The 13,746-nt window shown below is 42.0% G+C and overlaps 1 protein-coding gene across 1 annotated transcript in view; it reads right to left on the bottom strand.

Moving 5' to 3' along the window:
* LOC107709982 (uncharacterized) overlaps nt 1-13,746 on the bottom strand; it is a gene marked incomplete at its 3' end in the record, with an annotated part of 46,851 nt that overhangs the window by 7,295 nt on the left and 25,810 nt on the right. The window contains exons 6-10 of the mRNA XM_016514654.1: nt 7,644-9,203; nt 7,122-7,295; nt 6,749-6,922; nt 777-950; nt 334-507 (exon numbers count right to left, since the gene is read on the bottom strand). Coding sequence (XP_016370140.1) covers nt 334-507; nt 777-950; nt 6,749-6,922; nt 7,122-7,295; nt 7,644-9,203 — 2,256 coding nt within the window. The remainder of the gene's footprint in view (nt 1-333; nt 508-776; nt 951-6,748; nt 6,923-7,121; nt 7,296-7,643; nt 9,204-13,746) is intronic.

The following is a 13,746-nucleotide window of genomic DNA, read 5'->3' on the forward strand; positions in this document are numbered from 1 at the left end:
AGGATAGTAAAACCTGACATTTTTGACATTGTGGGGACCGGCCTGTGGTCGAGGGGTAGGTTTAGGTTTAGGGTTAGGGTTGGATTAGGGGATAAAAATATTGTTTGGTCAGTATAAAAGTAATAGAAGTCTACGGAAAGTCCTCACAATTCACAGAAACAAACGTGTGTGTGTATAAACCACCTTTTGGCATTGTAGACTTTCATATATGTTTTATTCTTGATAAAACATGGAGAATAAAATAAAGGAGATTTAGAGGATGTACACTGGATAGACTTTTTCCAAACACCACACCAAAAGAAAAAAAAACTGTGGATTGATCAAAGGGTTTACCTCAAAGTCTCTATCTTACAGTTAGGATTCTCCAGTCCAGTAGCAAGATGCCTCACTCCTGAGTCTCCTAATGAATTGCCATATAGATCCAACACTTTAAGGTGAGATGGCTTTCCTTTGAGTGCTGAAGCCAAAACAACACAGCCTCTCTCACTGACATCACAGCCAATCAGACTGCAAAGAGAACAAGAGGACAGTCTTCACTTTACCTGTTCATGACATAGCCCTGCAAACTTAGCTGTGGCATGTAATGTGAAACAACAACAACAAAAACAAAAATGTACACAACTTAATAGGAAAATACCATCACAAAATCACTTTTTAATTTGTAGCACGTTGTTGTACATTGTACCCTCAGTGTGGACTCATATAAACACCAAGCAGTGTTAATTTAACATTATTTTGTTATGTGCCACAGAACCAGAACACAGTGATGATTTTACCTCAGTGTGTCCAGCTTATTTTGAGGATTCTCCAGTAGACCTGAGAGCATCTTTATTCCAGAGTATCCTAGTTTATTCCTATCAAGAGCTAGATTTCTCAGATGTGAGGGATTTGATCTCAGAGCTAAAGCCAAAGCAGTACAACCTTTATCTGTTAGGCCACATCTCCAAAGTCTGTTAAGAAAAATAAAAAAAGTGTAAAACTTAGACCTTTAACCAAGAAACATTTAATTGATTTCTTATCTCCGCAGACAGAAAATAACTGGTGCAGAGAAATCATCACTATTTCACTAACCTAAAACAAAGAACAACTGCACTGTGGATTTTTTCCTGAATTGAACATTTTTAACATGGCTGCCGGAGCGAAATGTAGCCTGACAAACCAATTTAATTATATTAACCTTGCAATCAGCTCTTTTATAGGATACTAATTATAACTGAATTGTGCAGCACAGACCAGTTATATGTATAACTGAAGTCTGATTTGTTTACTTTTTTCACAAGTGCTGCTCACACCACCAGATCTCCAGAGGTGGGGTAAGAAGTGCAGTAACTTTCAGAAGATGATGTGACCCATCTGTGTGACCAATTTGAGGTTTACCAAGAATTTTCAACATGAAAGCACTGCGTTTGACTGTAGGTCAATGGATGAAATCAAGCAGTTAAAACAGCTGAACTTTAAACAGCACTAACAAGGAACATCTCAGTTACTTGTATAACCCTAGCTCCCTGAAGGAGGAAACGGAAACATCACATCGGTGACCGACAAATTGGGAATCTTGCCAGAGAGACCAATCTACTTTGAGTGTAAACTAAATGAGCCAGTGCACATTGGCATGCGATATTTGCATCTGACTGCCACGCCCTGCAGCGTGGATATAAATAGGCAGTAGGTGCAACAAATATTCAGGTTTTCGCTGAGGAGCCGAGCCGGTGACCTAGCCGCTCAGCGGTGGTACAGCAGCTGTGGCGACGGGACGTGACATCTTCGCTCCCTCCTTCAGGGAACCAAGTTCTAAGTGGAACTTACACATACGGACTAACCCCGTAGGGCCGTACTGCATATATAAGTCTCTGGGGTTGCTCAGACCCAGTTAGGGCGGCTACACCTTTGCAGAGACAAGACACAGGCTTAGAAGCTATACTGTGGAAGAATACACATATGGGATCCCCTCAGGGTCACTACATATGGGCACCAAGCCTACCAGCGGTTTCAAGAATACAGCAAATTTGGTCTGGCTGCCAAAGGTGATGGAGGAACTCAACAGCGTTTGCCCAACAGGGAACTCTCTGGCGCAAAATAAGCACGTACTATGTCGCAGCAAGCTGACACTGAGCCAGGGCTTCTCTATGCTTTTACCCATTTGAGGTGAGAACACAGGAGGATACCGGCTCAACACGAAGGCTATAGAATCTAGCAAACATGTTGTGTGTTGCCCAGCCCGCAGCTCTACAAACATCTGTCAGTGAGGCGCCATGTGCCAGTGTCCAGGAGGATGCAATACTCCGGGTAGAGTGAACTTGCAACGTGAGTGGGCAGGGCACGCATTGTGATTGGCAAGCCAAGGCGATGGCATCCACTATCCAGTGGGCCATTCTCTGCTTGGAGACAGCCTTCCCCTTCTGCTGGCCTCCATAACAGACAAAGAGCTGTTCTGAGGTCCTAAAGCTTCGTGTTCGGTCCACGTACGGTCACAGAGCGCCGAGGTCTCAGAATTACATGGGAGTCAGCCGGCTCAAACTCTAGGCACAATTTGTCGACTGAAAATGCCTGCAGGTCCCCTACCCTCTTGATGGAAGCCAAAGCAACCAGCAGCAAAGTCTTCATAGATAGAATCTTTAGATCTACTGACTACAAAGGCTTGAATGGGACATTCTGAAGTGCCCTAAGTACCTCACCAGATCCCAAGAGAGCATGGAGGGAGGGCAAGGAGGATTTAACCTTCTTGCCCCCCTGAGGAACTTGACAACCAGGTCGTGTTTCCCTACCGACTTGCCTCCTATGGGGTCATGATATGCAGAAATTGCGGCAGCATATACTTTGAGAGTGGAGGGAGACAGCCTTCGCTCCAACCCATGCTGCAGGAAGGAAAGCATGGCTCTGATTGAGCACTGTCAGGGGTTGTCTCGGTGAGAAGAACACCACTCGACAAACAGGTTCCACTTCAAGGCATAAGCGTGTCTCGTAGACGGTGCTCATGTCGAAGTGATGGTATGCGCTACTTCCTTGGGTAAGGCACCAAGAACCTCTGCGTCCCGTCCATGGACCAGACATGGAGTTTCCAGAGGTCTGGACGCGGGTGCAAGCAACTCGAGGCAGTTGATGTGCCAATGCAGTTGGGGACCCGTCTAAACCCCTGACACTGCATGCCCGTTGTACGTGGCCACCCAGCCGGTGACAGAGGCATCTGTGGATACAACAGCATGCCTGGACACCTGTTCTAGGGGTACTCCTGCCCAAAGAGATGAAGGGTCCGCCCACGGATTGAAGGTTTGGCGACAGGCCAGTGTGATTTTCACCCGGTGAGTGCTGCATTGCCACGCCCAACTTGGCTGTGAAGCCGGTGATGAAGCGGTCTCATATGAAGCAAACTGAGTGGTGTTACTGCCACTGTGGCTGCCATATGCCCCAGAAGCCTCTGAAATAATTTCAGTGGGACTGTCGTCCTGCCTTTGAACGAATTCAAGCAGTTCAACACTGACCTACCACGTTCTTCTGAGGCGTGCTGTCTGTTCGACCGAATCCAGCTCCATCCCAAGAAAAGGGATCCTCTGCACAGACTTTTCCCAGTTGACCTGAAGACCCAACTGGCAGGGGTGACTGAGCGCTAGATCCCTGTGTTCACACAACTGATCTCGTGCCTGTGCCAGTATGAGCCAGTCGTTGAGACAGGTAAGGATGCGAATGCTGTGTTCTGTCACGGGAACAAGGGCCGCCTCCATGACTTTCATGAAAATGCGAGGAGACGGGGACAGCTTGAAAGGCAGGACCTTGTACTAATCTGCTCAACCCTCGAACGCCAAGCGCAGGGACGGCCTGTGTCGAGGGAGAATCGAGACATGAAAGCATGCGTCCTTCAGGTCGCTCGCTGCAAACCAATCTTGGGGGGGATGCATTTGAAAATGCATTTCTGCGTTAATATTTTGAACGGTAGCTTATGAAGGGCTCGGTTCAAAACTCGCAGGTCCAAGATTGGCCGTAACCAATCTTGGGTACACCGCCTTCCTTGGGTACAATGAAGTAGGGGCTGTAGAACCTCTTCATATCGGCTAGAGGGACCGGCCATATCGTGTCCATCACCTGTAGAACTGCGATCTCCGCGCACAGGACATGAGCATCGCCAGCCTTCACTGAGGTGAACTGGATGCCCCTGAACTTGGGGGGACGCCAGGCGAACTGAATCGTATAGCCGAGTCTGATGGTCTGTAGGAGCCAGCAAGATGGGCTGGGGAGCGCTAGCCAGGCTCTCAGAGAACCAGACGTACCCGCAGTGGGGCAGCGAGGTGGAATGCAGGGACCCGGCTCGGGTGGTTAGAGGGCAGTCCGAAGTGGGGTCTGAGTGTGCGGTGCAAGGCTTACCTGGTTCCACGGTTGGGCAGAGGGTGTGTAAGGAGGCCTGGTTGCGCTCTCAAACAGCCCACTGTTGCCCGCTGGCGATAGAGGAGGATGAGAGTGGTACAGTTCTGCGCCGTCCACTGCTCTCCATGCCCTCTTGGGACCCAGAGATAGAGGAAACAAAAGATTCTCCACCCGGCCCTCCCCTGGGGGAGGGAGTGGTGTGGTCACCATCTGTCCCCTCCATCTCTGGGTCGCCCATCTTGGGGCCTCTTACTTTTATGCTTGCAGCCAGGCTTGGCGGGGGCCTGGATGGGCTGAGTACCCTGCCTGTGACCGGCTCCACAACGCTGCTTGGATGGAGGCTGCTGCGGCCGGCAGTCGGGTGGGTGCAGCAGCTGTCCGCCGGGGCAGGATGCGATTAATCACCTCCGTCTGCTTCTATGCAGCTGAGAACTGCTGGTCAAAGCTCTCGACTGTGTTGCCGTAAAAGGCCGGTCTGAGAAACGGGGGAATTTAAAAACCTGATTTTATCGGCAACCCTCAAGTCGGCCAGACACAGCCAGAGATGGCGCTCCTGGACCACCAGTGTGGACATTGCTCGACCCAGAGAAAGCGCAGTGACCTTCTTCATCTCTGGGTCTGATTCGGACAACGCTACCGTTCCTGAGGGAGGCAAGGCAGCCGGATCATCATCCCCTGAGAGAGTGGGCTCAACCTCCAATGCGCAACAATCAACATCTGGTCGTCAGGGGGAGCACCGAAGGATACGGCTGGTACACCTCGTTTAGAAGGTCCAGCGCATTCCTGGGGCAACTCCACTGGCTGCAGAGCACTAGAGGGGTGAGGGGCCCTGGGAGGTTGGTTCCTTGGAGGGGAAGCCCTCACCATAACCCTCAGACCACCCAAACCACTACCCGAAGTAGACCTCCCCTGGCTTTTGCCAGGAAGTGACCCAGATCGAGGCAGAGGCGAGGTAGTGGAGTCTCGATCGCAACTCTGAGATGGTCATCTTCCCACGTGAAGCAGCGATCGTGACAATCTGTCGGCGCCAGGTAACGACCGTATCCAGAAACACACGGGTGGAACGTCATCTTTAAAAAGATGCAACGTCACACCTGTGTAATGCTCTTTTAGGGAAATCACCCTTTTATTAGTGATGAAGCACACAAGGGTAACGGCCACCGCAACACTGGCAGGGATTAGGGCAGTGATCCGCGCTCTCTTTGATCCGCACTCATGAGCTCATGACCACCACTGCAGCGCCGTCACACCAGCATGAAACCAAAAGAGGCTTCTCCTAAAAGAACTGGCTCTTTTAGAAAACACTAGTAGAGATTGGTCTTCGTAGAGCAGAACAGATAAACAGCACTCAGCTCCAAAGTGAAAAGCTGAATATGTGTTGCAACTGCTGCCTATTTATCCCCACGCTGCAGGGCGTGGCAGTCAGATGCAAATACCACATACCAATGTGCATTGGCTCATTTAGTTTACACTCAAAAGTAGATTGGTCTCTCAGGCGAGATTCCCAATTCATCGGTCACCGATGTGATGTCGAAAGGGAACTTCAGTGACTGACTGAAAGGGAACAAAAAATGCATTTTGTGCCAAGCACCAACACAAATCAGAATACTTCTCAAACTTCATATTACAACCCCTACTAAAATAAAATCCATAATATTTTTTCATGTAGTAACAGCCAACACGATATTTTGACAAATGTTTTATGTTGATTCAATAATACTTGTAACAATATAGTGGAGTACACTTCTAAAATTTTGCAATGATGATATATAACAAATTCTCAAATTTGTTAAATGTTGGAATGGAATGAAAAGGGGAATCACAAAATAAGTGCACTGAATGTGTTGTTGATGCCTATGTTAAAATTTCAGATTTTCTACAGTTCTCATTAATTGTCAATACCTCTCTTTCATTAGCAGGTTATGTGTAATTCTAATAGATTTGATTTAGCTTTATTGTCCATTCAGATCGTGACAGTGAAAATTCATCTTTGACACTGACAAACAATCCCAATACACTGACTTATACACGTACACATACAATGAACATAAAAAAAATTATAAATAAAAACTTCTTAATATGTTTATTTGAGCCCAGGGTTCTGCACCCTGAGGGAAGGGCATCAAAAAGCAGGAATGGAGATGATGAGTCTGATCTGAATATACTGCAGTTCCCTTTTTTTCCACGAAAAGTAAAAAAAAAAATCCTGCAATGTATTCTGTTTCTGGCTGCTGATCTCATTTGCTTTCTTAATGACTAGTGTTAGCTTATTTATTTTGTTTCACTGTTGGACTGCCATATATGTTAGAGAATACTTTCAATCATTGATCTGTAAACCATGGTTATGGTCCCCCTGTCAATTTTAAAATATATTAGTTTAGAATGATACTACCTTAGTATTACCAGTTTACAATGAGGATTCCCCAATCCAATAGAGAGCTTCTTCACCCCTGTGTCTTGAAGATTGTTGTAACTTAGGTTCAGCTCTCTCAAACAAGATGAAACTGAGCTGAGAGCTGATGCCAGGGCTTCACAACTTTTGTGTGTAAGCTGACAATTCCCTAGCCTGAGGAGAAAAATACATTATACATAATTCTAGTCATACTGCAATTTTCTGTGGAAAAAAGTACACCACATTTACTGTCTGAAAACGTTCACTTACAATGATTGACATTGGAGAGATTAAAAGGGACTGTCTCCTAATGGTTTAAAAAAAAAAAAAACAGTCATTCATCATTCAAAAAGTGTTTTCAGGAATGTCTCACCTCAGTGTCTCCAATTTACAATGAGAACTCTTCAGTCCAGCAGACAGCAAATTCACTCCTGAATCCTGTATATTATTTCCATTCAGGTTCAACTCTCTGAGATTTGAGGATTTTGAGCCTAAAGCTGATGCCAGACATTCACAACTTCTCTCTGTCAGCTGGCAATAATAAAACCTTGAAAAGAAAACATTATGATTCATTCTCCGTAAACAGTCCAGTCTCTAGTTAATTCCAAAATGTGTTTAAATGCTTAAAATGTTTAAATACTTAGGAATACTTAAACACTACTTGAAGTAATCTGTGATTGCAAAGTACATAAATGTTTTACTCATCAGTAATATCATTTTACTAATTTATTTTTCCCCTGGAAAGCTAACAGTTAAATTTACAGAAACCGACTGTTATTGCAATTCCAAAACTCATGGTCAGGATTAAAGCTCATGAAAAAGCAATGTCTCAAAGCGGAGACATTTATTTTGAGTTTGATTTAATGACAAAATAAATATATTTAAAAATGCTTACAAAGCTATCCTGGATGCTTCAATTACAGGCAAAAGTCTAAGAAGAACTTCTTCTGATGTGCTGTATGTACCAGCATCATATTCACTCAGGTCAAAAACATCCAGCTCTCGCTCTGAAGTTAGCAAAACAAAAGCCACTGCTGACCACTGAGAAGGGGAGAGTTTGGGTTCTCTTATGGTTCCAGACTTAAGATATTGTTGGATATCCTCCACCAAAGATTGGTCATCCAGCTCATTTAGACAGTGGAAGAGATTGATTGATTTTTCTGGTGTGGGGTTGTCCATCACTTTTTTCTTGATGTACTCAACTATTTTTTGTTTATCATGGGAACAGCCTCTTGTTGTCTGTTTCAGTAGGCCTTGCAAAAGTCTGTGGTTGGACTCCAGTGAGAGACCCAGAAGAAAGCGGAGGAAAAGGTCAAGATGTCCATTTTGACTTTGCAAAGCCTTATCCACAGCATCTTGAAGTAGGTCAGATATTGAAATTGAAGCATCAGAGAACATGGTTTGTTTTGATATGCTGTCTAACATGTTTGTTTTATGATTCATGAAGGAAAGGTAAACATATAAGGCTGCTAGATGTTCCTGAATGCTCAGATGAACAAAGCAGTACACTGCCCCCTGGTAAAGCCCTGATTCTTCTCTGAAGATCTGAGTGCACACTCCGGAGTACACTGATGCCTCTTTCACATCAATGCTACATTCTCTGAGGTCTTCCTCATAGAAGATAAGATTACCTTTCACAAGCTGTTGAAAAGCTAGTTTACCCAGTTTGAGGATCATGTCTTCATCTGTCACCTTCTTCTCATAGTCCTTCTGATGGTGGACACACTTAGAAGGAATAAGATCAGCTGTTGCTGGTCTGGAGGTGATCCAGATGAGAGCAGAAGGAAGCAGATTCCCTACAATCAGGTTCGTCAGCAGCACATCCACTGAGGCTGATTCACTTACATCACACAATCGCATATTGTTCTGAAAATCCAGGGACAGACGACACTCATCCAGACCATCAAAAATAAGACAAACTTTATATTCATCATTGAGTATTTCCATTTCGTTTGTTTCCATGAAAAAGATATGAAGAAGTTCTACGAGACTAAGCTTTTGGTTCTTCATAAAATTGAGCTCTCTGAAAGGAAGTGGAAATATGAGCTGGACGTCCTGATTCTCTTTCCCTTCAGCCCAGTCCAGGATGAACTTCTGCACAGAGACTGTTTTTCCAATGCCAGCGACTCCCTTTGTCAGCACAGTTCTGATGGGTTTGTCTTGTCCAGGTAAAGGTTTGAAGATGTCATTACAGTTAATTGGTGTGTCTGCTTTCTCTCTTTTCCTGAATGCTGTCTCAATCAGTCTGATCTCATGCTCATTATTAACTTCTCCATCTCCACCTTCTGTGATGTAGAGCTCAGTGTAGATCTCATTCAGGAGTGTTGGGTTTCCCTGTTTTGCTATTCCCTCACACAAACACTGAAACTTCTCTTTCAGGTTTGATTTGAATTTCCCATGAACTTTAGAACGACCAGGTTTTGATGTACCGCTGTTACCAGGTTTTGAGGTACCGCTGTAACATGAATGTATAGTAATTACTTCTCTGATGACTTCTAATATTTATGTTTATGCCAATGACAATCAAAATAAGAACATGATATGAGTACTAAGACATATATGAAATACAGTACATTTTTGTTATGGTCTAAGCTTGAGATTAGGGCTGGGCGATATATCGAATATTAGCGATAATATCGCAATAATTTTGATGACGATGTAAAATTTGAAAATATTGTGAATATCGAATATTTCAAATTCAAGCATACTTTCCCAAAAGAACGTGCCGAATATCCAATATTACGTCCCCTTACATATTACCGCACAAGAGACGTGAGGAGGGACTTTTTTTTTTTTTTTACACATTAGCAAAATGGAGACTAGTGTTAATTTCGCTAATAAAAAATATGACGAAAAATGTTCTTTGACGAGCTTTTTTCCCATAACTAAGACGAAACGAAGACGAGACAACAATAAGGTCAATAAACAAAAACTAAGACTATATCAACATGCAATTTCGTTGATGAAAAAAGATGAGACTAAAATGTATTCAAAAGAATAACACGCTTTCATGAGTGCGGTTGCCAGATATCAAGAGTTCAAATCCCAGAATCAGAGCTTCACTGTTTTTTGCTATTTTCTACCTGGTGTTTTGCTTATTTTAAGCAATCTGGCAACCATGTGCACACGCTCGCTCCTCATTGCGGAAGCGCCGCCGCCGATGATCTGAAAACACCAACAAACAAGCTGGAGTTAAATGATCAAAATGGAAGTGTCACTCAACCACGAGAGAGTGCATAAGTGTTTGGTATTAATTTATATATATATAAAGCCTATATTGAATCGGTACACTAGATGAGGTAAAATAAACCATGTATGAGTCCACATTCTATTGATTTGTGCTCATGGTGGTGGAGCATCCATTGACAGACTTGTGTTCTTAGCTAAAAACCTGTAAAATAAATACTTATCCCAGTTTAATTATTTCCCCCAGTTGCAGAGTGTAAATTGTGAATTGCATGTACTAAAAAAGTTGACAGAATGCACTTTCTGTACTTGTTTTGCACTACTTCAGTTACATAGCCTATACATGTGTTCATTTAATAAAAAGCAGTAAGTGATCACTTGGTCTAGATTTTTTTTAACTGCTTAAATTTGCACTAAACATTTTGTATTTACTTTGTAACAATAGCTGTTCTATCTAAATTGTTTTTGTTGTTTTTTTAATGGGGGCAAAAGAAAATCATGTTTTTTTATTATTTAAAAGCAAGAGATATATATCGAATGTTGTAAAAAAATTTGACAATATCGAGATATAATTTTTTTTTATATCCCCCAGCCCTACTTGAGATAAAAAAAACATGATATAATTATCACACAATCGGCAAAACGCAATTCGTCACATATGATCACAGTGACTTCTGTGAGATCCATATATATATATATATATATATATACACAGTGGTGTGAAAAAGTGTTGGCCCCCTTCCTGATTTCTTATTTTTTTGCATGTTTGTCACACTTTGTTTCAGATCATCAAACAAATTTAAATATTAGTAAAAGATAACACAAGTGAACACAACATGCAGTTTTTAAATGAAGGTTTTTATTATTAAGGGAAAACTACATGGCCCTGTGTGAAAAAGTGTTTGCCCCCTAAACCTAATAACTGGTTGGGCCACCCTTAGCAGCAACAACTGCAATCAAGCATTTGCGATAACTTGCAATGAGTCTGTTACAGCGCTGTGGAGGAATTTTGGTCCACTCATCTATGCAGAATTGTTGTAATTCAGCCACATTGGAGGGTTTTAGAGCATGAACCGCCTGTTTAAGGTCATGCCACAGCATCTCAATAGGATTCAGGTCAGGACTTTGACCAGGCCACTCCAAAGTCTTCATTTTGTTTTTCTTCAGCCATTCAGAGGTGGACTTGCTGGTGTGTTTTGGATCATTGTACTGCTGCAGAACCCAAGTTCGCTTCAGCTTGATATATATATATATATATATATATGTGTGTGTGTGTGTGTGTAAATCCTTCCCTTTACTCAGCTCACTCAGAATGGTCAATAGCAAAATATAATTTTCCACATGAATGCAAGTGATATTCAGTCATGTTTGGTATCATGAAATGTCTCAGTGCGACTGGTACAATGGTGTCAATCTTACAAGAAGTAAACTGAAATGTAATGATTCTAAGAGTTTAGAAATATTTTGCTTACTGTGCCATTTCCCAGTGTCTTACATACAAACTATTGTCTGTCCCCAAAATGTCTGCTAATGTTAATCCAAATTCCAATTGTCCCCATACTAATCGTAAATTGGTACATTTGATATTATCCTGACTTACTCTAAAAGGATTGCCTCTAGCAGATCATGTTGTATCTGCAAATCTGCGTCCAGGGTACATATTTGATCTCAGGTTAGATCAGTGGTTCTCAAGCTTTTTTTCCACCGGGCCGCACTATGGTCCAAGTGCAAGTCTCGCACAGAAAAGTCGCCTCTTTTTCCGAATTGCGTAGATGACCACGATCTTTCTTTCATCTCTTCTGATACATTTTCAATCAAATCGTTTTCTGTGTGCTAGATCAGAGCTAGAGCCCTGCATCTCAGCCCGGGCCCGACGGGCCCCGACTTTTTTACGCCCCTCGGGCTGGACTTCGGGACCATTTTCACGTCATAGTTCAGGCAGGGCCTCGGGCCTGTTTTAGGCTTCTCCTTATTTTTATATTTTAGACATCCATCAATTAGTGATGAACAAGAGTGGCTCGACGGTGTTTAGTGTCCAGCAGCAGCATGTATGGTGTGTGCCGTCAGCACAGCTGAAGAGTTCTGCGTTCAAATGCACGCAATTTAGTACATTTTTAAATTAATGTAAAAACTAAAATGAATTGTAAAACTGAAAGTAATTTTTTAAAATTGTGTTCAGCATGGTGGGCCGCATTTGAATTCGTGACGGGCCGCGGGTTGAGAATCACTGGGTTAGATGGAGCATCAGGCGAAATTCTAGATTTCTGAATAACTGCTTGGCTTTAGTTAAGTTGTTATGCAGCTGCATTCACTATGGGCTACTAGACAAAAATACAACTGAAATAATAGCAAGCATGGAGCATATTTCGTAGTACTAGCCTTATTCAAGTTGTTATATAGTTATTTTAACTATAAAGGGTTAGGCAAAATGCTATTGAAGTATTAGTAGCTAGCATGGAGCAGTACTAGTCATAACCTATGATTATTGTTTGAGCTTTAAGTTGTTACATAGGTGGCTGTAGGGGCTAAATGGAAGTACTTTTTAAATAATGGCAGGCATGGGTGGCCTATTAAATAGTATTACTCATAACCTCTGGTTATTGATCAGACTGGTGAGTTTGTGACTGTGAGATCCGCGTATTTAGCTGACACGAGACTCAGAGTGACACTGGAATCCGGATGAATGAATAAAAAAAATAGGAGTTAAATAGGATAATTAAATGTCTAGAAGAAAATTTTATAAATGACCAGTGATCAATTGGCATTCAATTGGCAATTTTTCCCCCTAATATTTAACCATTAAATATAGCCATTCAACATTACAGTATAATTGAGAGCAATGTTCCCTCTAAACTGCGTGAAGAAATAATGTGCCATGCACACGCAAAAATGACTTGGGAAAGCCATTTGATTGAATTCTAGTAAAAACGAAAGAATTGTAATACTCGGGCAAACCGCTATAGAGTTGATATCGCTATAGAGTTAGAACCGGTGAATGCGGTTTACAGGTTTCATAGAAAGAGAATGATGTGAGCCAAATGAGTCGCTGTAGAAACCGAATACTTGAGACGAAATAGCTCAAATTGAGAGCCAACGCAAACGCAATGACATGTGAAATAAAACATCCCTATGTATTAAAGAAGAGTGGATTGATTAAGTGCTGAAAATAGTGGAGGATGGGAACAGAACGGTAACAAAACTCTGAGATATTTAGTCACACACAGGTGTATTGCTGCAAACTGTACTTCATAGGGATGTTTAGATAACTATATAAGAATTCACATATTCACATTACAGATATCAGTTTAAGTTTTGCTTCAGTTTGTTTTCTATTCTATTCTATTCTACTCTATCAGTTTAAATGCTTTAGTTTGTTTTGATATTATATTATATTAGGCCTATATTAGGTCTAATATAGTCTCTTGCTCATCAAGGCTGTATTTATTTCAAAAAGATATTTTTCTAATTTTTCTAATTTTCTAGGAATTTCTAATATTGGTTTCCTATTTTAATACCTATACTTTAAAATATAATTTATTCATGTGAAGCAAAGCTGAATTTTCAACATCATTAATCCAGTCTTCAGTGTCACATGATCCTTCAGAAATCATTCTCATATGTTGATTTATTATCAGTGTTGCTGATCTAATATGCTGATTTACAACAGTGAAACTGTTGTGCTGCTTAATATTTTTTGGAACCTTTGTTACTTTTTTCTTTGAATCTTTGATTCTTTGATTAATAAAAAGTTAAAAAGAATAGCATTTATTCAAAATAGAAATATTTTCTAACAATATAAGTCTTTACTATCA

The sequence above is a fragment of the Sinocyclocheilus rhinocerous genome, unplaced genomic scaffold, assembly GCF_001515625.1.
Source record: "Sinocyclocheilus rhinocerous isolate Xijiao unplaced genomic scaffold, SAMN03320098_v1.1 scaffold687, whole genome shotgun sequence".
Lineage (NCBI taxonomy): Eukaryota > Metazoa > Chordata > Actinopteri > Cypriniformes > Cyprinidae > Sinocyclocheilus > Sinocyclocheilus rhinocerous.